The 23,353-nt window shown below is 40.0% G+C and overlaps 1 protein-coding gene across 4 annotated transcripts in view; it reads left to right on the forward strand.

The window, feature by feature from the left end:
• LPIN2 (lipin 2) overlaps positions 1-23,353 on the forward strand; it is a 93,994-nt gene that overhangs the window by 48,404 nt on the left and 22,237 nt on the right. For all 4 annotated transcript variants that reach the window (XM_025365060.1, XM_025365063.1, XM_025365062.1 and 1 more), the window contains exons 2-6: positions 4,655-4,855; positions 11,190-11,285; positions 14,404-14,705; positions 21,950-22,057; positions 23,071-23,194. In XM_025365060.1, the coding sequence (XP_025220845.1) occupies positions 4,655-4,855; positions 11,190-11,285; positions 14,404-14,705; positions 21,950-22,057; positions 23,071-23,194 (831 nt within the window). The remainder of the gene's footprint in view (positions 1-4,654; positions 4,856-11,189; positions 11,286-14,403; positions 14,706-21,949; positions 22,058-23,070; positions 23,195-23,353) is intronic.

The raw sequence follows: 23,353 nt of genomic DNA on the forward strand, positions 1-23,353 counted from the left end.
TGGCCCACTTGCATTAAGCAATCTGGAGGCTTCATGAAGGCTTTTGTCATGTTTACTTAGAGCATTTCTATCACTTAGAGATGCAATTAAGGGCATAGGTTCTAGACTCATGCTTGAGTTTGAATATTAGCTCTGCCATTTAATAGTGTGCTGACCTTGGATGTTTCTGAACCCGAGTTTCCACATATAAATGGGAATACCAAATCCATGAGTGTGTGTGAAGACTGTATGAGATAACATACAGGTTGACATAGCATTGACAAGAGAGACGTGTAACAAGTGTAGTTGTGTGTTTGTTGGTAGTACTAACTATACTAGTACTGATTAGATATTTGCAGATAAAGTTAAGAAACAGATTTTGAAACACTTAAAAGAGTGGTATAGAATGTATCCATTTTGAGGCCAGTCGTGGTGACTCAAACCTGTAATCTCAGCATTTTGGGAAGCCAAGGCAGGTGGATTGCTTGAACCCAGGAGTTCAAGACCAGCCTGGGCAACATGGCAAAACCCTGTCTCTACAAAAAAATACAAAAATTAGCTGGGCATGGTGGCACATTCCTGTGGTCCCAGCTACTCTGGAGGCCGAGGTGGGAGCATTGCTTGAGCCCAGGAGGCGGAGGTTACAGTGAGCAGAGATCGCACCATTACCCTCCAGCTTGGGCAACACAGTGAAACCCTGTCTCAGAATGAAAATAAAAATAGAATGTGTCCATTTTGTGCTGATAATTTATAAATTTTTCTTATTGTGTTTTAACTACCTTGTGTCTCTGATAGCTGTTTTCCTTAACAAAAGTTATTTTTGATTGAACACATCGAATAATTGAAATAATTTTAAGCAGTTTTTGTAGGAAGGGGACTGGTATTTGAACCTATTTACTGATACTTTTTTTTTTTTTTTTTTGAGATGGAGTCTTCGCTCTGTTGGCCAGGCTGGAGTGCAATGGCACGATCTCAGCTCACTGCAATCTCTGCCTCCTGGGTTCAAGTGATTCTCCTGCCTCAGCCTCCCGACTAGCTGGGGCTACAGGCATGCGTCATGATGCAGGCCAATTTTTTTTTTTTTTTTAAGTAGAGACGGGGTTTCACCATATTGGCCAGGCTGGTCTCGAACTCCTGACCTCAAATGATCTGCCCGCCTCGGCCTTCCAAAGTGCTGGGATTACAGATGTGAGCCACCACACCCAGCCTTCATTATCTTTAAAAATAGAAATAATACCACCTCTAAAGTAATTCTGAGATGATAATGTATAAGTTGAAGAATTTGGGATGTTATAAGCTTTCAAAAAAAAGTTGCTTCTGGTGTGATTATTGTTAATGTTAGAGTATTTCAGAGATGTGTTAGAAGCATTTTTGGTATTTGTTAAAAGAATGGGCTGGGTGTATTCTTGTTCCAAGAATCAACAAGTGCACTTTAATATTTTTATTTATGCCCGCAAGCCTCAAGGGTAGGGATGCTGCTTCTGTGACTGTTCTTCATTTCCACGTTTTGCTCTCTGTGTGGGCATCTCCAAACCAGCCTGCCTTTCTGGTTATATATTCTGTCTTTGCTCTTGTTCTTTTTTCTCTATGACTTCTTGTTTGTTGCTTTCTGCATGGCTCTCCCTTGGTCTCTGTCACTCTCCGTTATTTATTTTCTCCTCCCACATTTTCCCTCATCATTCATGATAAAATATGAGGAATAGTTTATAATGTGTTGGTTTGCTGTATTTTTTAAACATTTGGGTTACCTCATTGTGTATCTTTTCTGCTGCTGGTTCAGAGTGTGACTTTCCCAGGTGTTGACCAGGACAGGTCTGACTTGGTTCTTATTGTGTGGCTGTGCTGGGCTGGCATGTAGGAATAAGGTATATGGCGCTAGATTCTGCTTCAAGAGAAGACTGTTTAACGTATCCCTCGTGCCTATGATGAACAACTGCATTTCCTCTGGACATGACTGTGAGGAAGCCTCTTTCCCCAGCTCTGTTGCGGTGACCCTTCTAGCAAGCAGCTGCTCAGCGTTCCCAGGGTGTAGCACTTTCAGCTACAGGCCTTCCTTTACTTTTGTTTTACCAGCCTTCATAATATAAATGTAATTGTTTCATTATCTGTCAAGAGAAAACCAGTTATTTGACAACCTGTATTTTTCTACATTTAGCAACTGGCATTTACACATTAGATTTTCCCATATAACAGCACATCCCTTAACCGTGATAATTAAAATAATCTTTTTTTTTTTTTTTTTGAGATGGAGTCTGGCTCTGTCGCCCAGGCTGGAGTGCAGTGGCCGGATCTCAGCTCACTGCAAGCTCCGCCTCCCGGGTTTACGCCATTCTCCTGCCTCAGCCTCCCGAGTAGCTGGGACTACAGGCGCCCGCCACCGCGCCCGGCTAGTTTTTTGTATTTTTTTAGTAGAGACGGGGTTTCACCGGGTTAGACAGGATGGTCTCGATCTCCTGACCTCGTGATCCGCCCGTCTCGGCCTCCCAAAGTGCTGGGATTACAGGCTTGAGCCACCGCGCCCGGCCAAAATAATCTTGAATAGATACAGTTACACTTAATTATGAATTTTATGCTGTAGTTGATGGAAGCTTGTTACATATTTATGTTTATAAGACTTGTTTGTGGCTGAATGTCAATGCTTAAAAGTTAGCATTTTTTAGTTGCTTTTAAGAAAAGGCCTAATAATTATGATTTTTGTTTGTTTGTTTCTTGTAATAAAATTCATTTTAACATTGCCACCACCATTCAAGCAGTAATACAAAGATTGACTGCTTGGATGCTGTTTAATTCATGTGTGTGCTGTATAGGTAAAAAGCATGTTGTGACTATGCATTACTTACAGAATATGAAAAGGAGGATGCATGAGATCTAGCTGTGTTATATTTTAGAACCACATGTGAATCTACAGTGACCTCAAAATAGAAATTTAATTATTAAAAACATAATAGGATGTTATATGAATATTTTGATGAAATACTCTTTCCTCTCTACACTTTTTTTTGTTTTTTTTTTTAGGTTTCTTATTTTTTTATTCTTATTTAGTGCTAGTTCATTTGTTCATTCAAGAAATGATTATTGAGCGTTTGATAACGTGCTTAATTTGGTTTAGCTATTGAGGGCAAATCAATTATTCCAAAACCAAAACCATCACCAGATTGTAATTGTTTGATACCATATAAAGGTTGTCACCTTATTTTGTTATTTAGGAGTAAGTTTTGCAGAACAAGCGTTTTCCAGCTCTTCTGTGGTTGCATTTTAGGGCCTTGGTAACATTAACTTTAAAATACTTTAAAAATTTCTTCTAGGGTAAAATTATGGCGATGCTTCATGGTATAGAACTGATGGGCCTTGATTACACATTCATCCGCGTGTAGGAATGGGAAACAATTTAGAATCAGGGTTCTGCCGTGGCCACTCATCTGTGAAGAGTAGAGTGAATTTCTGTGCAGTCAGATATCCTGGAGGCCCCTGAGTTTTCCCAAGAAGACAGCATTCTTTCTCCCAGTTCAGTTTTCAACTCAGCTGGCAACACAGAACATGGAGCATGGAACTTTAAGCTCAAGGCAGCCTCCAAGCTGGGCGTAGGGAAACCACGAGCTGCTTGTGGCAGACAGCCTGGAGAGCAGTCAGTCCGCCCTGTGATTGGCTGAACATTGGCCTCTGAATTGGCTGGAGCAGTGCAGGGTCTCTTGGTTGCTCTCTTGTCATTCCAGTCTCCAGAATGGCTTTCACTGAATTGTACTTTGACATAATGTAGGGGTGTCAGTATCTAATGAATAAAATGTGCGAGTGTGTTCAATAGTTGGAAGTGAAATCTGCCATTAGGACTGAAGGGGGGATTTGGTTTTTTAATAGCGGAAAAGTTGGGGTTGGGGCCAAGGCAATAAAGCCACCCCTGGCTCAGCTGTACTTCCTCTCCTTTGAGCCTTTCTGGAGAACTCCTTGCAGACCTTTTGATCCTGATTTGAATAGTGAACTGAGGTTGAGGAACAAGAGTAAAACCCTTTTCTGTGCTTTGAACTTTGTAGAACTTGAATGCATGTTCCAGTTAGTTATATGGAGGCATTGAAGGGATTTTTCCCTAGAGGTAATGTTATAAATAGGCTAGGCTCGGGCAAACTTGCCAGAGTTTATTTAATCTAGCATGTGTCTGAACCATACTCTTCTGTTAATAGTTCCTTACAAAACGTAGCTCTCAGTAATTTATTACATTGGTTCTGTTGGAAGAGGAATCTCTGGTTTCTCCTGGGGATGATGTTTGTTTTTTCTGTTTGGCTGCTATGGCCAAAGTGGATGCAGTAGCCCCAGGTTCCAAAGGGTCTTGGGCAGGAGGTCAGGGTTCTTTGGTGACTCTGTGCTGGTCCTAACTTGGAGGAAAAAGTCCCTAATGGCAGAGTCAGTACTATCCAGGTTGCTGGGAAAGAAAAGGGAATGCCTCAGGCCCTGGCTGGAGCAGCCTCTCAGATACAAAGGAGAATAGTCTGGGGTGGCCCATGTGTGGAAATGTGTAAAAACAATGGTAGCATGAGACTGTTGGGTTCAAAATTAACGAGGCTAATGATACCAAATGTGGCGTACGAGTGAGTGGTGTCGTTTTTGTTACGATTGTTCTTTGCCATTGTCAATAGATCACAAATTTAGTGTTAACATCTCATCTAATTTTTGTTTCTTGTAGTCTCAAACCATGAATTATGTGGGACAGCTGGCTGGGCAGGTGATTGTCACTGTAAAGGAACTCTACAAGGGCATTAACCAGGCCACCCTCTCTGGGTGCATCGATGTCATCGTGGTACAGCAGCAGGATGGCAGCTATCAGTGTTCGCCTTTTCACGTTCGGTTTGGGAAGCTGGGAGTCCTGAGATCCAAAGAGAAAGTGGTGAGTGTCCTCAAGGAGAGGAAAAGTCATCCTGAGATTCAAAGAGAAAGTGAGTGAGTGTCCTTAAGGAGTGGAAAAGTCATCCTCTATGAATAAATCGCTATTGTGAGCTTTCTGGGCTTTTTTTTTTTTTTTGAAAACCTGAATGATGTTGAGACAATGTTATGAGAAGTCAACCTTTATGTATTGCTTTTGAAGTTGCTTTTAAAACCAGAAAGCTTGACTGCAGGAAGTCTCTTCAAAAAAAGGGAAACTGAAAATTATTATAATAATCTTACATGTTGCAACTCAGAAAAGCAAAACAGAAACTAGATGGGAGAACTTAGGCATATTTAGAAAAATAAAAATTTCCTTTACCTTATATAGTATTTTTAAATACTTAAGTTACTTCATATTAATTGTAAGTGGAATAGGTTGGTATAGTCAAGAAAACACACACACACATTTTTTTGAGTTGGAGTCTTGCTCTGTTGTCTAGGCTGGAGTATAGCAGTGTGATCTCAGCTCACTGCAACTTTAGCCTTCCAAGTGCCTGGGATTACAGGTACACACCACCACGCCCCCCTAATTTTTGAATTTTTAGTAGAGAAGGGGTTTCACCATGTTGGCTAGGCTGGTCTCAACCTCCTGACCTCAAGTGATCCACCCGCTTCGGCCTCCCAGAGTTCTGGGATTACAGGTATAGAGCCACCGCATCTGGCTGTTTTTTGTTTTTTTTTTTTTAAAGGAAATTAATGCCACATTTTGTTTGTTTTGACAAAGCTGTAAAAACTTTTGTAATCTAAATTATGGTGTTCATACCAGGACTTGTCCCCACATTTGACTGAGATACTAACCAACAGACCATAGGCTGGTTGACTTTCGTTTGTTTTAGGGAAGATTCTTTCAGGAAGAAGATATTTGTGTAGGTTTTTCTTTTTTCTCTCTCTCTCTTTTTTTTTTTTTTTTAGACGAAGTCTCGCTCTGTCGCCCAGGCTGGAGTGCAGTGTCGTGATCTCAGCTCACTGCAAGCTCTGCTGGGTTCACGCCATTCTCCTGCATCAGCCTCCCGAGTAGCTGGGACTACAGGTGCCTGCCACCACGCCCGGCTATTTTTTTTGTATTTTTAGTAGAGATGGGGTTTCACCATGGTAGCCAGGATGGTCTCAATCTCCTGACCTCATGATCCAGCCGTCTCAGCCTCCCAAAGTGCTGGGATTACAGGCTTGAGCCACCACTCCCGGCCAGGTTTTTCTTTTTTGTATATCCTCTTCAGGTTATGGAGCAGCTAGAAGTTTTGCTAGCATATCTGGTGTCAATCAAATGAGAAAACAGAGCTAGTAGTAACACTTTGCAGGTACATAGTAAGATTTCTCTTTCTACACTTGCCCCACAGTGTCTACTTAAACAACATAGAAAGGCTTTGTCAGCATTTTAAAACACAACAAAAGATCCTCACGGTTTTCTGGCACAAACCTAAAAGTATGTGGTAGAGGACCACTGGTGTAAGTCGAAAACATTTATTTTCAGCTTTCTGCTATTTTATATAGCTGATCTTTAAATAGAAATTTCCCTCTAGTTAAACTTAAATGTTATTTTGAGAGTGAAAGAAAATGGATTTCACAAAACTAGATATTCTTTTTATTTTTTCCTCCAGGAATAACGTCTCATTTCTAGGTATTACAAAATCAGTTTCCACAGGAGAGCGACATTTCAGGGTAATAGGGCTTGTGTGGTCTGGCCTCTGTTCAGGGTCACGCTTTAGAAAGCAAAAGCAGTTGCGGGTTACTTGGGGACTTAGAAACTTTCCATTGCACAACAGTGTTATTTAGCCATAGTTGAGCTTCTCTGGGATTTTTTCTTTCTTTGTGGTAATACCAGTACTACTTTCAGACTGGACCTGTTCTGGGGGCATTGGCAACAAACCGAAGTTTCCCATTAGTTCTGTATGGATCTATTGTAAAACTGCCGATAAGGTATCAGTCATCATTGCTTTTTTTGCTGGGATTGTTTTTTTATCACATTGGATCAGTGTCTAGCCTTTCAAAATGGAACCTGCAGGCAGATACGTATATAAGCACTTATACATCTGTAAATGGTGACCAAATAGATAAATCACCTTTTCCTGCATGCTGTGTGCCACTAATTAGGAAATAGTACAATTCCTGTGCAAAAGCTACACAATCGTGTTACTCTCTTGTCAAAACGTTGCATTTTTAATAGGAATGTACCCGTGAGACACAGGAAAAGATAATTTTTTTTCCCCTACTCCCTTAGTATCTCAGAAACCAAAAAAATATGTTTGGGAGGAAATGTGGCCATTTGATTTACCAAAACAGCTTTCCTGTGAGAAAACTGAAAAACTGTGAGAGTAAACCTGAAATCATGCCTACTTTGAGATATGCTGGCAATTTGCATTAACTGTTTGTCTTATTTTAAGTCAGTTTGGGTTAGGGAAAGCTGGCCATTGATTTGAAAGTAAGACCCCAGTTTTTCAAATATGGGTGTACCTGTGAAGTGAACTTGAAATCATGACCAGCTTGAAACCACTGTTTAGAGTGATTTAGTATAATAATTTTCCCACTGCCATGGATATGTAATTGTTTGATAGAACTGGAGTACTCCCAGTAAATTTAATAGCTTAGGAGTTTAATTTTATAAAGTAAACCTGTACTTGATATTTTAAAATTTATTTTTATTGATATCAGAAAACTGATGACTTGATTATTTATAAAAGTTTCTTTTTTTTTTTTTTTTTTTTTTTGAGATGGAGTCTCACTTTGTCACCCAAGCTGGAGTGCAGTGGGGCAATCTCTGCTCACTGCAACCTCCGCCTCCCTGATTCAAGCGATTCTCCTGCCTCAGCCTCCCGAGTAGCTGGGATTATAGGTGCACACTACCACACCTGGCTGATTTTTGTATTTTTAGTAGAGACGGAGTTTCACCATGTTGGCTAGGATGGTCTTGAACTCCTGATCTCAGGTAATCCACCTGCCTTGGCCTCCCAAAGTGCTGGGATTATAGATGTGAGCCACCATATCTGGCCAGATTATTTATCAAAGTTAAATAACCCAGTGTATTAAAACTATTTTCATTGCTAATGACAGAAATTTATCCTCTACTAGCTTAGGCAAAAAAAACTTGCTGTCAGAATTCCCTTTTTCTTCCCCCACCTCTCAGCTCTGCTTCCACTTGTGTTTTCTCTCTAATGTAAGATGGCCACCAATACTTCAGGCTCACAATCTGTTCACTCATCAACCCCAGTGGAGAGAGAGCTTCCTACAGAAGTATCAGTACTTAGCCTCCCTGTCAAAAGAACAGACGTATCTCTGGGACCAGTTTCTGTAGCTGGAAAAGGGGTATATTTATTGGCTTGGACAACAGTCCACCTCTACTCGCTAAAGCCACACCAGAAATATAGGTTGAATATCCCTTATCTGAAATGCTTGGGACCAGAGCATTTTGGATTTCAGTTTTTTTCATTTTTTGGAATATTTACATCATACTTACTGGTTGAGCATCCCAAATCTGAAAATCCGACATCTGACATCTGAAGTGCTCCACTGAGCATTACCTTTGAGTGTCATGCTAGTGCTCAAGAAGTTTCAGATTTTTGAGCATTTTTGGATTTCAGATTTTTGGATTTGAGACCCAACTTGTATATGATTTGAAACAGGATGAATAGACTCCCAAAAGACATTTGAGATATTCTTACCCAAAGAGTGGTAAGCCAGTTCGAAAGTCTGCTACATTGACTGTTTCTCAGAGATACCAGTTTCATTTCAGCATCTTAGTCCTATATTATGTTCAGCACAGTTAAGCCACAGTGTAAGAAGTAAGACTATATGGAAATGAGGGGTTTTTAAAAAACCGTTTTACTAGCATTTAATATATCAAATTAGTATCCTTTTTAAAATAATCACCTTGGTGGGAAGAATTTGTTCCAACTTGGTGCTCTCTCAAAATATTTTTAAAATTTTTGTGTTGTTTTTGCCTAAAGAGTTCACAGCATATTCTTTTAAGTATTGCCAATACTGGCATAATTTGATGTTAGGTTTAATTTTTGGAAAGACTAAACTCCATTTAAAGTCAGACAAAGATAATAAAGTAAGTAGTCATATTGAGGAATGTCATACTTGATTTCTAAAAGTCAGGGCTGTGAAGTGTTAATTTTTCTGAGGTGGTAGATGAATAGAGTCTGAATTTGCATGTTACAGAAGCATTCTTCTATTTTCCCGGCTACCCTGGATAAATGGATAGCCTCCAAAAATGAAATTAGTTGCTCAAATTGTCCCAATTTGACTGTTAGTATAGGTCCTTCAAGTTGAGTGCCTTTGAAATGCTCCCATCAGTTTTTGAACCCTTTACTTCCCGGTACCCGAAGATGTTCCAGAAGAAGCTACTTTCCCTGCCTCAGCTCTGGCATTAGTTATTTTACCTCAGTTCCTTTCATTGAAGACTAGTATTTACAAACAAAGATCTGGTTATTAGGTGTGCTCATTACTTCTGAGGTATCATTGCTTCTAGGCAGCCCGAGCATGGGTGGATGTGTGTGCAGACACACACACACACACACACACACACACACCCCTGCATCTGTATATAAAAATCATGAGTGCACACGGGTTCCTCCAATTCCCATCTACCATCACAGGCTTCTTCCCCCTCCTTATTTATAACTTTTCTCTTTCAACGGGAAACATGGCTCTGATTATCATCAGTATATCTGCTTAGTTAATCCTAACACAAAATAGTTTCAGAATTGCTAACTCAAATCTCTGTGAATGTACTAACTACTGCACAATATTTGTTTGGGGTAACTTATATAAAATATGTCTTTAGACTTACAATACAAGTCAAAATGCTGTTTCCAAGGTGACTTAGGTCTTAGTCCCATTCTTCCTCACCTGCTTCAGTGTGGTTATGTTATTCATACATAGGAGGTTTTTTGTTTATTTGTTTTGTTTTGTTTTTCTTTTTGAGACAGAGTTTCACTCTTGTTGCCCAGGCTGGAGTGCAATGGTGTGATCTCGGCTCACTGCAACCTCCACCTCCCGGGTTCAAGTGATTCTCCTGCCTCAGCCTCCCGAGTAGCTGGGATTACAGGCGCCCATCACGCCCGGCTGATTTTGTATTTTTAGTAGCGACAGGGTTTCACCGTGTTGGTCAGGTTGGTCTCGAACTCTTGACCTCAGGTGACCTGCCCATCTCGGCCTCCCAAAGTAGTGGGATTACAAGCATGAGCCACTGCGCCCGGCCCGTACATAGGAGTTTTATAACAAGCAATTTGACAAAATATGTTGATAAGATTTGGATGTCCCCTCCAAATCTCATGTTGGAATGTGAACTCCAGTGTTGGTGGTGAGCCTGGTGGGAATGTGAACTCCAGTGTTGGAGGTGAGCCTGGTGGGAATGTGAACTCCAGTGTTGGAGGTGAGCCTGGTGGGAGGTGTTTGGATCGTGGGGGCAGATCCCTCATGGATGGCTTAGCACCATCCTCTTGGGGATGGATGAGTTTTTGCTGAGTTGACAAGATCCAATTGTTTAAAAGTGTGTGGCACCCCCAGTCTCTTGCACCTGCTCTCACTATGTGACTGTGTCTGCGCCCACTTCGCCTTTCACTATGAGTAAAAGTTTTCTGAGTCCTCCCCAGAAACGAAGCAGATGCCAACGCCATGCTTGTACAGCCTGCAGAACCAAGAGCCAGTTAAACCTCTTTTCTTTATAAATTGCCCCCAGCCTTGGGTATTTTCTTTATAGCAACACAAAAATGGCCTAACGCTTATGTCTACCTGAATTTTTTTTTTAAACATGGTATTACTTATCCCATCATTTCACCTGGTTCCTGGGAAAATGGAACCACCATCATCAGTGACCAGTCACAGCACCGATTGTCACCTGTTACTTACTTAGTGATCTGTGGGCTGAAGAGCTGTCAGTGAGGTTGTACTTGATGCAGTTGCTCACAGCTCACATACTGAGGTTCCTGAAACTTACGTGTATCTGAACCGTGTGAGGGGAGGCCTGCCTGTGCCATAATTTGGAAAGTGTGCAAATGTTTGACAGTAATATTTCCATTTTAAATTTGAAAAAGAATTTAAAAATTTTTTATATGTTGTAAAAATAAGATGGTGAAACATTTTCTTTCAATTCCTAGTTATCCATCTCTCCCTCTACCAGCTCCATTTGGCTTCTTAGGGGTTGGGTAGGGGCAAGTAGCAGTGTTTCTCAGAGGCTGTAGTTCTAGGAACCTCAAAACTACACTAAGTTTGGCTTGAGAACTCAGAGTTCCGGTTTAGTTTAACTTGAAGGAAAGCCTCCTTGAACATTAAGTCATATTTTGTTTGTCCCATAGATTGATATAGAAATCAATGGCAATGCAGTGGATCTTCACATGAAGTTGGGTGACAATGGAGAAGCTTTCTTTGTTGAAGAGACTGAAGAAGAATATGTGAGTTCGCGTGGGTCACACCCTCCTTACACAGTGTGCTCAGGCCTCTGGCACGTGGCCCAAACTGACTGCTCAGCAGTTTTTTTATGTTTGATTGTACACAGGACTGTTGTTGGCTAGACAAGCTTTAGTTTCATGTTGAAGAACTAAGCTGTCAAAAACGAGCTGAAGGGATGAGGAATTTTTCTCCATACAAAGTTTCAGGGTGTAGGGAGCATGCTGAATGCATGTACTTGCACTTTTTGTAAGGGAAGGCACATCACTTTCTAACTTGAGTGAGCTTTTTTTGTGTTGCTTCTGGTTTGCATCTTACTTGAATACATTCATTTCTGCCTGAGTAAGGCATTTCTCTTCTGGCTATATGTTTATCCACACGTGTCCTTTCCACTGGGAATCATGTTTACCATTTTAGTTGGGATATTACATCCCTCACCTTTAGTAGTCAGGTGAATTCATTTATTATGATCTCAAGAGAGTTAAATTAATTGGCCTATATCCTTTTGTAAGTGATTACATGTTTGGCTTCTTCTAGCAAATGAGCATGATTTGTTATGATCCCTGCTCCCCAGCACACACATTCTGTATCTACTGATTTGAACGCTGATTAACTGTTCTTGATGGATTCAGTGTGGATCTATTTATTTATTTGTAGATTTTACATTCTCACTAAAAACTCGGATCACATAATGTGAATCTTCTTAAGAATTCTTTCAAAGGCATCAGTACATCATTCTTCGTAAAGAATAAAATCTCAAATAGCAAAACTGATGAGCATCAACTTATTAAGGATACACGACTACTTTTTTGGCTTTGAAGATGAACTTACAGTTTGATATAATAAATTTACAAAGAAAATTATTACCAAAAAATACAATAGTAAAATGAGATTGTTTATCATTTTTTGATTGAGAAACCAACTACTTAGTTACCAGTGTGTAAAGCAGCATTGAAACACTATGATTTATGAAGGGGAAGCTTGATCAGACTGGTGCTTTTTCTAGTTTCATAACTACTTGTCTTTATAATACCTTGTTTGCATTTACTTGGCCTAAGCAACATTTTTCCTTATCAGAGACCAGAGGCAAAGAGCAGAATGAAACATAATGAAATACATCTGTCACAAAAATGAAACACTTTTTGTATGTTTCTTAAAATTATGGATAATTCATAGCACTGAACTTCTAGATCAGCAGGCACAGTAAGCGAGAGGACTGGGTTATTGATAGTTACCTCGTTTTCATGGCTTATTCTGACAGTTCCACTAAAAACTATGCTTAGCAAGGACAACTTGGAGAATGTCAACTTTTCAGCCTTTTTCTCCCTATTCCGCGTGTGACTACATTGACCAGAGTTTCTCTTGTGTTGTATGCTTCTCTTTAAAACAAAAAATTGTTAATTTATCCAACAAATGTTGGAATTACTAAGCTATGCCACATGCTATGAATACAACACGCTGTTGTTCCTCTAGGGGTTCGTCATTTAGAGTAGGAAAATGACCAAAAACCCAGTTGCCATTTATTTTCTTTTTTTTCTCTCAAAATCTTTCTCATTTAATTATATGTCATCAACATTCCTTTCAAGTCTAGTTCTAAACCTAACTGTGCTTTTAATAACTGCACAGTATTCCATAGTATGGACATACCACAGTTTGTTTAACTGTTTTCTTACTGGTAGGCGTTCAGGTTACCTTCATCCCACAAACATTGCTATAATAGAACTAAGAAATACCACCAGAAACCAAAACAGCTTTCAGTAAGTAAAATAAAGATCATTGAATTAAAAAATCCTCAAAGTCAGAGACCACAACCTCTCATCTGGGTTTCTTTTGGGCATTCAGAATATCTTATTACCGTTTCTCTATAAGTGTGTGTTGCTGGTGAACACACATTTTTCCTAGGTAAATCAAACTTTAGCTTCAGGGTAATATGTTTATCAAAGCTGAGTTCAAAAGCTTAATAAAAAACAATTACAGAAACCCATACATTTTCAGAGCTATTGTTTAAAAGCTTGAGTATTTTAAATTATATGAGGTTAATTTTTTGCTGTTTGTTTTTGAGATGGAGTCTTGCTCTGTTGCCCAGGCTGGAGTACAGTGGCATGATCTTTGCTCACTGCAACCTCCCCCTCCCAGGTCTAAGCAATTCTTCTGCCTCAGCCTCCTGAGGAGCTGGGATTACAGGCATGCGTCACCATGCCCAGCTAATTTTGTATTTTCAGTAGAGACAGGGTTTCACCATGTTAGCCAGGTTGGTCTCAAAAACTCCTGACCTCAGGTGATCCGCCCGCCTTGGCCTCCCAAAGTGCTGGGATTGCAGGCGTGAGCCACCATGCCCGGCCTGAGGTTAATTTTTATCTCTATTATGTGCCTTCCATTTCCTCTGATGATACAAAGGAATGAAACAAATGGCTAAGACATAAATTTACTGAACACCAGACTTGATCATTTATTTAGTATTAGGAGTTTGACTGCTTCTAAATATTGGGCGTTATTTTCTTCTTTTGAATTCCTACAAGAAGGAATATTTCTGTTTTTTAAAACATAAATGCTTTATGGTTTAAAAATTTACTAATGTCATTTGTTATAGGATATTGTCTCTAATTGCCTTTCTCCACTTAATTTGGCAAAACGTAAGCATTGGCCACTCTGTATCACTGCATTCTCGTGTCACTTACCTGTCCTGCTGCCCTTTGTCTGATGCAGTGTCCCTATTCTCTGCCTTCTACTTGTCCTGTTCTGAATGTTCTGTGTGAGTTCTTGAGAGAGTCCTTTGTAACACCTCCTGAGATTGTTGTTGCTGCTTTGATCTTTGCTTTGTGAATAATTTAATGGGCTTAGCTTTTATTATGGCTTTGGGTGTTCCATGCTGACTTGGTGTGTCAGTTCCTTCAGACAGACTCGGTTACCTGTTCCCAGGTGGGCTAGCACTTAGGGCCTCACAAGGGAAAGACCTCCTCAGAGTACAGTAGGCAATTCCTTAGTTCAGTGGGACTTTCTTGCCTTTAGGGAATATGTATTTTCTTTTTTACCTCCGTGAAAATTTATGTATTCAATATATTACTGCTTTAATTCACTGTCGAGTTTGTCATGGATAACTTTTCTTTCTCCATTCTCCTTAAGGAAAAGCTTCCTGCTTACCTTGCCACCTCACCAATTCCTACTGAAGATCAGTTCTTTAAAGATATTGACACCCCTTTGGTGAAATCGGGTGGAGATGAAACACCATCTCAGAGTTCAGACATCTCACACGTCTTGGAAACAGAGACAATTTTTACTCCAAGTTCTGTGAAAAAGAAAAAACGAAGGAGAAAGAAATACAAACAGGACAGTAAGAAGGAAGAGCAGGCCACCTCTCCTGCCGCAGAAGACGCATGTGATGTAGGCGTGAGCTCCGATGATGACAAGGGGGCCCAGGCAGCACGGTAGGGCTCTCAGCCTGGGAAGGGTCTTATGCTGGTACCTAGAGTTGATGCAAAGCCAGGAGCTGCCAGTGTTTTATGGATATACAGTGTGAGGTTTGGGCTTGTTTTCCCCCTTTACAGTTTATTGTGGAATCCAGCAGCAAAGGCAGTTTCTTTGTTCCTTTCCACTATTCTACAAATACGCTACTGAAATGTCATTTGTAGCAGACTAGTTGTGTGTTTCTTTCCATAAAAAAGTTTCCAGGAGCCAAATAAGTTCTAAGTCAAAAGATCTGAATTAATGATTTGCCCCTGGGTGAGCAGATACAGTTGGACATAATGTCATCTCTGGAATTTCCCTACCCAGTGGCCTTAGGCTTGGTATCTTTTTCCCGAGGAGTTGAGTTTTGTTTTATTGGAATTGAAAAGGAAGGAGTTTTGTGTTTTTTTATGTGAGCAATCTTGATCGCTGCTTGTTTACCTGCTCTGTGGAAGAGCTCATTATATGCCGTTTTTCATGTCAGCACTGCTTGGGGTTGAAAGGTAACAGTTGGGAGTAGAACACATTTTCTCATTCAAGATACCGTTTTCTTTCACCTGTTCCACTCAGTGGCCACCTTGGCACTAGGACCGTGGTGGGGATTCTCTTTATTGGTGACTACTGGACAAGAAGCTGCTGCCCACAAGTGGCCCTGCATTTCCAGACTCTTTATTTGTGGAGGGAGCTGCTGGTCCAGTTGTGTGTTTTCACCCCATCTGCTGAAAAGAGGTCACACCCTACTTCCTGGAAAACAGTGCCGTTCAAGTGTTTTTCATCCTAGAATAGAGGGAAATAATTTCTTTCTCTAGTTATGGAAACCAAATATATATCAAGGGTAAACTCTACCTCAATCTAGCATGTGTTTTCTTTGCCAGTCTTTTGTTTTAAATGGGTCAAATCAGGAAAAAAAAATATGCTTTGTTTTGTTTTGTTTTTTTAATTGAGACAGGTTCTCCCTCTGTTGCCCAGGCTGGAGTGCAGTGGTGCTATCATAGCTCACTGTAACCTTGAACTCCCGAACTCAAGCAGTCCTCCCACTTCAGCCTCCCAAGTAGCTAGGACTGTAGGTGCTTACCCCTATACTGGGCTAGTTTTAAAAAATTTTCTGTAGAGATGGGGTCTTGCTGTGTTGCCCAGGCTGGTCTCAAATTCCTGGCCTCAAGCAACCCTCTCAGCTCAGCCTCCCAAAGTGCTGATATTACGGGCATGAACCACTGAGCCCAGCAAAAAATGTTAATTAATATAGTATTAGTATATTATAATTATACTGCATTAATGAATAACATAGTATAATCCCTTTTTTATAAAACTTCATTTTCTAAAATTTTGAAATCTAGATTTTGAATCTTAAACATCTACATTTGATAGTAATTTTTTACAATTCGATATTATAAGTAACAGCCATTTTTAATACATGAAACTGCTTTCTACTCCTCTTGTTTTATTGCTCACTAGCTGTCATGTCTGTGGTGTTCTCTCTTACTCCCCCTGCACTGAATATATAGAACACTTTGATTTCAGTTCTGATAGAATGCAGAATTCCTCCAATAGAACTAAACAACAAAAGATGGAAAGCAATAGTGGAAAAGTATGTTAAGCTCTACAAACCAGAGTACACTATATTTACAAAATTTTAAAATCCTGAATGAATCAATAAATTTCGGTAATTTTTTTGTCAGTGTCAAAATACTAGCCGAGAAGAGTTGCTTCATAAATGTTCTGAACTCTACTTTTATATATCATCGATTCCCAAAGAAATTTAAGCTGATAAAAAGTACCAGAATTTCTTAAAAAGAGACTCTTCCTGTCCTTTTCCTTCCTTCTTTCAGTCTTTTAAAGGCTATTTGTCCTTCTCTTCTGTAGGAGAATAAAGTATGAGAATTTTTACTTTTCTACTGCTTGACTTCAGGAATATTAAAAACATTATAAAAAGGCCGGGCACAGTGTCTTGTGCCTGTAATCCCAGCACTTTGGGAGGCCAAGGTGGGAGGATCACCTGAGGTCAGGAGTTGGAGACCAGCCTGGCCAACATGGTGAAACCCCATCTCTACTAAAAATACAAAAATTAGCTGGGTATGGTGGCAGGCTAATTACTCGGGAGGCTGAGGCAGGAGAATCACTTGAACCTGGGAGGCAGAGGTTACAGTGACCCGAGATCACACCACTGCCCTCCAGCCTGGGTGACAGAGAAAGACTCCATCTTTAAAAAAAATAATATATATATGTGTGTGTGTGTGTGTGTGTATATATATATAAAAATTCCTTTAAAAGTTTTGTCTTATATATAGTAAAATGTATAGATGGGCAAGAAACATGTATTCTTTTGAGAAAAACTTGAAATGCTTACACATCTTAAATTTTATTAGGATCAGCCTTGTAATGCTCCCAGAAGTGCTTCGTTCCTGAAAATATTTTTACCAACTAAAATTCTTCTAAGATCTACCAAAAAGAGCACTGAAGTAATGCTTTTGCCTTAAAATTTTGTTGACGTGTGTCCTTTGTTAGACATAATAGAGCAAAGTTGAGAATTCCTGAACAACCTATAGCTTGGGAATTAAAATATTTCTAAAGCATATGCCAAGTTCCCTACTAAATTGTACAAGAATCATTATTCTAAAGGAATTTGTAAATGAATATTGTAAGCCAATGCATTGCAGAAATATTAGTACATACCTTGTTTTTCCAGATGGTGTGAAAGGCTGTATCCACTGTGTACTGATTTGGTTGACAGGTGTGAATGGCTGCCAGCCTATCTCTAAGCCAGCACCTTGCTGGCTTGGTAAGCAGGCATGTCACAACACGTGTAAGCTAGGGGCTTGCAGTCATTTTCAGGAGGTTGGTGGTTTGCTTTTTCTTTAGGTTACCATGGAATAGTAGATGCTGCCACCGGGAGGAACTCTTCCCTGAAATTTCCTTAAAATAGAATCTGCTTAAATAATACAGCCAACAGAAATTAGGACTTTAAAAAAAGAAAACAAAATGTAAACATCTGTGAAAATTCAGGTTGTATTCTGAAATGAGCACTGAGCTAAAAGGTAGACAGACTGGGCCCATTATAGATTGTAGAACAGTGGCCTCTTCATCACTCAGGGCCTTGGTTTCTTAATCTATAAAGTGAGAGGATGGAAGAGGCCTTCACAAGGCCCCTGTCAGCTCAGCACCTAGACTCTAACATTATTTGAGGGAAGCTATTTATGGTCATTAACAGCATATGAAACAACGTGTTCAGAATCTAAGAGAAAAAGAATAGGAAGTCAATTGCTTTTGCAGTTGTAAGGACTAGGAATTCTGTGGCGTTGCGGAATTTGCAGCTTTCCTATAGCATATTCTCCTCAGCCCCTACCATTTAGAAAAGAAATTATTTTTCCAGAGAAGATAAATGCACAAAATAGGCTTCTCTTTTGTTTTGACAAAAGAGAATGGCATTTCGTTTAAACTCTTTACTTTTCAAGAATTTTGTTAATAATAGAATTAAGGTTAATTGAGGCTCCTCGAAGGAGGCAGATGGAAGAGGGAATCATTTTTAAAGCAGATTGCTATAGTACAGCTGGAAGAAACTCATTTCTGGAAATTGGAGAGCTTTAAACTATACGGGGCTTTGTTTAAACTGTACCTAGTAAGTCTCCCTCGCCTCCTAAAGATGGGCGTTAGGCTTAAATCTAACAGAAGCCTTGTTTGTCCTTCTAGAGGATAGACGAATGTGTGTGTGTGAGAGAGATTTAAAACATTGCACCTAGGCATGTGTAGCCTTTTGGAGGGAAGAGACTCTGCATATTGGATGGTGTTCTAGCATAATCTTGAGTGCAAATATATGAAACATGCCACTCATGGAAATAATTTCAAATACCAAGCAATAGCAAAAATGGAGGCTCAACATCAGACCAGCAGAAAGGAGTCTCAACTTGTAATCCACTAAAGCAGACCTACTAAAAGGTGGCGTCTGGGAGCTAAATCCAGGGAGCCTGAGACTTTTCACAGATTGCACCTACTGCTCTGATGATCTGCATACTTCATCTACCGACCAATAACTGGCTTCTAGAGAACCCTCCATGTTCTTCTGGGGTGAGTGTAGATACTCAGAGTGACATGGATCTTACAGATGCTCCCTGCCTTTTTTCTCTCCTTCGTTTCTGACACAGAACACAGAGAGAAGTATTGCAGGGCTCCATTTGTTTTATGGGAAATGCTCTGTATCCAAGTGCCAACTGAGATTATTAGCCACGCTGAAATTCATTGACTGGTAGTACTGTGCTAAGGTTGCCGCTAGATGTTGTTAACAGAGGTAGTGATCTTTGGTTATGGTGGTTAGCAACCCCATTTATCTATTACGTACTACCAGTGAAATAGTTTAAAATTCATGTTGCACCTAAAATTGATCCCACATAAATAATTCAGGCTATTTTAGCATTCAATTGATTTTTTTTCTCACTTAAAAAAAACTGAGATATAATTTACACGCAGCAGTATTCACAGACTGTAAGTGTGCGGTTCAGTGCATTTTGGCAGTCATATACATCCATGTAATCTCCGTTAGCTTTTGAATTGGAAAAATGTTAGGCTTAGATAATGATGCGGAATTTGAAAGATGTGATGTTGTAGCACATCTGTGAGGGCTGGAGTGCCACGTTCACACTGGCTGTGAACCTCAGCCTCCGAGCCCCCAGCCCTGACGGAAAGTCACCGTTTACCTCTTTTGCTCAGTTCTGATGTACTAGCACTCCTGTGTTTTACAAACAGAATCAGTCTTGTGCTGTTGTCTTCACGTTCTACTATGTGCGCTCCACTGTAGCCTCATGCTACGTGCTTAGTTGTTACTCTGTCATGGTTTGCTTTGCAGGTCCCTGTTCTAAGGCATACCTGCCGTTTTGAAACTTCATAACAGGTTTCTAGAATTCCTATTTTAATAAAAGAATATTAGGACCGAAAGGGATCTCAACATAAAACTTTTCTGTCACTGTAGTGGGCCTAGACTAATGGTGCTGTATTTTTGTCAGGATATGACCAAAAAAGGCCATCTCTTGTCTTCCTGGGGCTGTGTATTCAGGTGGTACCTGATTGCTGTTTCAATATTTTACTAAATCCTGTTTGCTTTGCTGAATTCTTCTTGGCTTACCTTTTATACTGCAGTGAAGCATGATCCAGTAAGTAAAATATTTGTAATATAAAAATTCCGGTTAGAAATTTGTGTGACTTTTGCGTGGTTCTTTTCAGACCACTTTCACATATGGATAGTGATGGCTGAAGCTGATGTGTCCTTTCGGAGTGGGCAAATAAGGACCATTCACAAACCTGATTTTCCCTTTCTCAAGGGAAAATTTGCCTTTTGATATTCCTTTATTGAAAAATAGAGTACTTTTTCCTAGATGTCTTTCTCAGGCATATGTTTTCTCCCCTTGAATGAGTGGTATGCCGGAGTAAGGCCCTAGAGAAGAGAAGATCAGAGTTAGGAAAACCTTAAATTAAAAGATTAAGCTATATGGAAAAACTATTAACATGTCACAGTTAGTGGTAAATAAGAGTATGTTAAATTAAGATATAAAGGAAGAGCTTGTAATCCCAGCACTTTGGGAGGCCGAGACGGGCGGATCATGAGGTCAGGAGATCGAGACCATCCTGGCTAACATAGTGAAACCCTGTCTCTACTAAAACATAGAAAAAATTAGCCGGGCGAGGTGGCGGGTGCCTGTAGTTCCAGCTACTGGGGAGGCTGAGGCAGGAGAATGGCATGAACCCGGGAGGCGGAGCTTGCAGTGAGCCAAGATTGTGTCACTGCACTCCAGCCTGGGCGACAGAGCGAGACTCCGTCTCAAAAAAAAAAAAAAAAAAAAAAAAGAAAGGAAGAAAAGTAATGTTAAAAAAATAACCTGGTTTTCTATCCCTGTTTTTAGTCCAGCAAACTAAGTGTGGATATTCTCATTTACATTTATTATCTGTCCTATTAGAACATTGAATTGACTATAAGAAGCCTTTAAACTCGTATAATATAGCACTTTATGCTTTGCAAAGTTTTGTTTGTTTGTTTTTGAGATGGAGTCTCTCTGTTACCCAGGCTGGAGTGCAGTGGTGTGATCTCTGCTCACTGCAACCTCCGCCTCCTGGGTTCAAGCAGTTCTCTGCCTCAGCCTCCCAAGTAGCTGGGATTACAGGTGCCTGCTACCATACCTGGGTAATTTTTGTATTTTTAGTAGAGACAGGGTTTCACCATCTTGGCCAGGCTGGTCTTGAACCCCTGACGTCATGGTCCACCTGCCTCGGCTTTCCGAAGTGCTGGGATGAGCCATTGTGCCCAGCCAGAGTTTTTCTTTGTGCCTTTCTTTTTACTTTTCAGAGATTTCAACATGCTACACCATGTAACTCTCACATTGACTCTGAAGTAGACAGGACAAATGATAAATTTCCAACTAAAGATGAAAACGGGGGTCCACAGTGCTTCTGAGGGATGTTTTCAAGGTTATATGGCAAGGTAGTTATAGTAACTCTGCAAATTTAAGAAACCAACAGGTAAATTGATTAAAACCTTATTAGCATTAGTGCAACCCCTACCCAAGGTCCTTTTATGCATCTTAAAAGCATTTGTCATTTTTGTATCGTCTTCCTCACATCTTCACATCTTGTAGATTCCAAGTAAAGGAAACCTCAGATAATCCTTGGGCCAAACAAAGAAGAAAATTAGTCCTGAGGTTTTAAGAGTTTAGGGTATTTTTAAAATTTTGAGCCATAGATCTTGTTTGTCTTTAGCTAATATTCAAACATTTTCAAATGCATTCAGTAGAAAGGGGAGAGCAGTGGAAAGAATAAGGGCTTACTTGTTTTGAATCCAACTACTTCCTGGCTTTTTGACTTTGAGCAAGTTACTAAATTTCTCTGGATCCTTGATTACTTAATATCTACAATGAAATATTACCTCATTTTGTAAGGATTGAATGAAACAGTCATAAAGCCTTAGTTTTCTTTTAGCCTTTGAATCACTTAAGGGATGGAAAAAAGAAATCACATTTCTCTTTTGTCCTCCCCGTATTCATTCCACATGTGAATAGTGATTGTGGTGTTTTATAGTGGGTGGCAGTGGTGTATCCCCCCTTCTCCTTCATATATTTTAAAGAGAGTTAGTCATCATTTACCCCTCTTCATTTTTATTGTTTGTAGTATCAGTAGGTTTGGGGGATCTTTTAAAGCTGACAAGAATGTCATCGTTCCTGCCTTTCTTTGGTTTCTCCTTTCATAGAGGATCTTCAAATGCTTCCTTGAAAGAAGAAGAATGTAAAGAGCCTTTGCTTTTCCATTCTGGGGATCATTACCCCTTATCTGATGGAGATTGGTCCCCTTTAGAGACGTAAGTATCTTTGAAATTTCTTGGTTTCTTGAAAGAGGAAGGAGGATGTATTAATTAGCTTTTCTGTTAATCTATAGTAATGATATTTCCCGTTTCTCTCACACAGCCGAGGAACTGAATGTTTACTTTTAACATAAATATGAATCTTTTCTCTCAATGATTATTTTATTTCTAAATTTGATCTGGCTTACTCTAACAGTGTTGGCCAGTTGTGGATCTGTATAATCAGCATGGAATTTAGCCATCTACAGTTTTTTTTTTTTTTTTTCTTTTTCTTTTTTTTTTCTTTTTAGTAGAGACAAGGTCTCGCTCTGTTGCCCAGGCTAGAGTGCAGTGGCACACTCATAGTTCACTGCAGCCTTAAACCCCTGGGCTCCCGTGATCCTCCTACCTCAGCCTCCTGAGTAACTGGGACTACAGGCATGCACCACTGTGCTCAGCTAAGTTTTAAATTTTTTGTAGAGACAGAGTCTCGCTGTTTTGCCCAGGCTATTCTTGAACTCCTGGCCTCAGGTGATCCTCTCATCTTGGCCTCCCAAAGCACTGGGATTACAGACATGAGACATTGTGCCCACTCATCTACAATTGTTAAAAATTCTCATCTTTTAGTGTCAACTGTTGGCTGTAACTGAATAATATAGTGGAAAAAAAAGTATAGCCATAACTGTTTATTCTGCAATCAAATCCGCGGGTGTTACGTTAATTTGCCTGCTCTCCCTTAGCCTACAAAATTATCTTCCTTCTCATTGACTTCTTGTGAAAAGCAAATGAGATTATGAATATGCAGTGTTTACAAAGGACCTGGTAAGTCCTCTTAAGTACTAGTTGATGTCATTTTTAGTATTATTAAAGAACTCAAGTGGAAGAAATACTCGATCTTCCCTTCCGTGGAGTTTTTATATATGCAGGATAAAGTCGATATATTCACATTTGTTTCTTTTCATCTGTCAGGCTCAGCAACACTGAAGGTTTCCCGACTTTCAAGTCATCATGTGTCTTTGTTCTGTTTGCAGCACCTATCCCCAGACGGTGTGTCCTAAGAGTGATTCCGAGCTGGAGGTGAAACCTGCTGAGAGCCTGCTCCGATCAGAGTCTCACATGGAGTGGACGTGGGGCGGATTCCCAGAGTCCACCAAGGTACTAGGGTTTACTTGCCTGTGGAAAGTGTCTGATTAAACAAGTGAAGACTCCCTCCACCCAGTAAAGGAGGCAGTTTCTGACTGAGCTCTCGTGAATGTAAATGACAGTGCTCTCATGTCATAAAAGTAAATTCAAAGTTAACATTTTTTGTAATGT

The sequence above is a fragment of the Theropithecus gelada genome, chromosome 18, assembly GCF_003255815.1.
Source record: "Theropithecus gelada isolate Dixy chromosome 18, Tgel_1.0, whole genome shotgun sequence".
In the NCBI taxonomy this organism is placed as follows: Eukaryota; Metazoa; Chordata; class Mammalia; order Primates; family Cercopithecidae; genus Theropithecus; species Theropithecus gelada.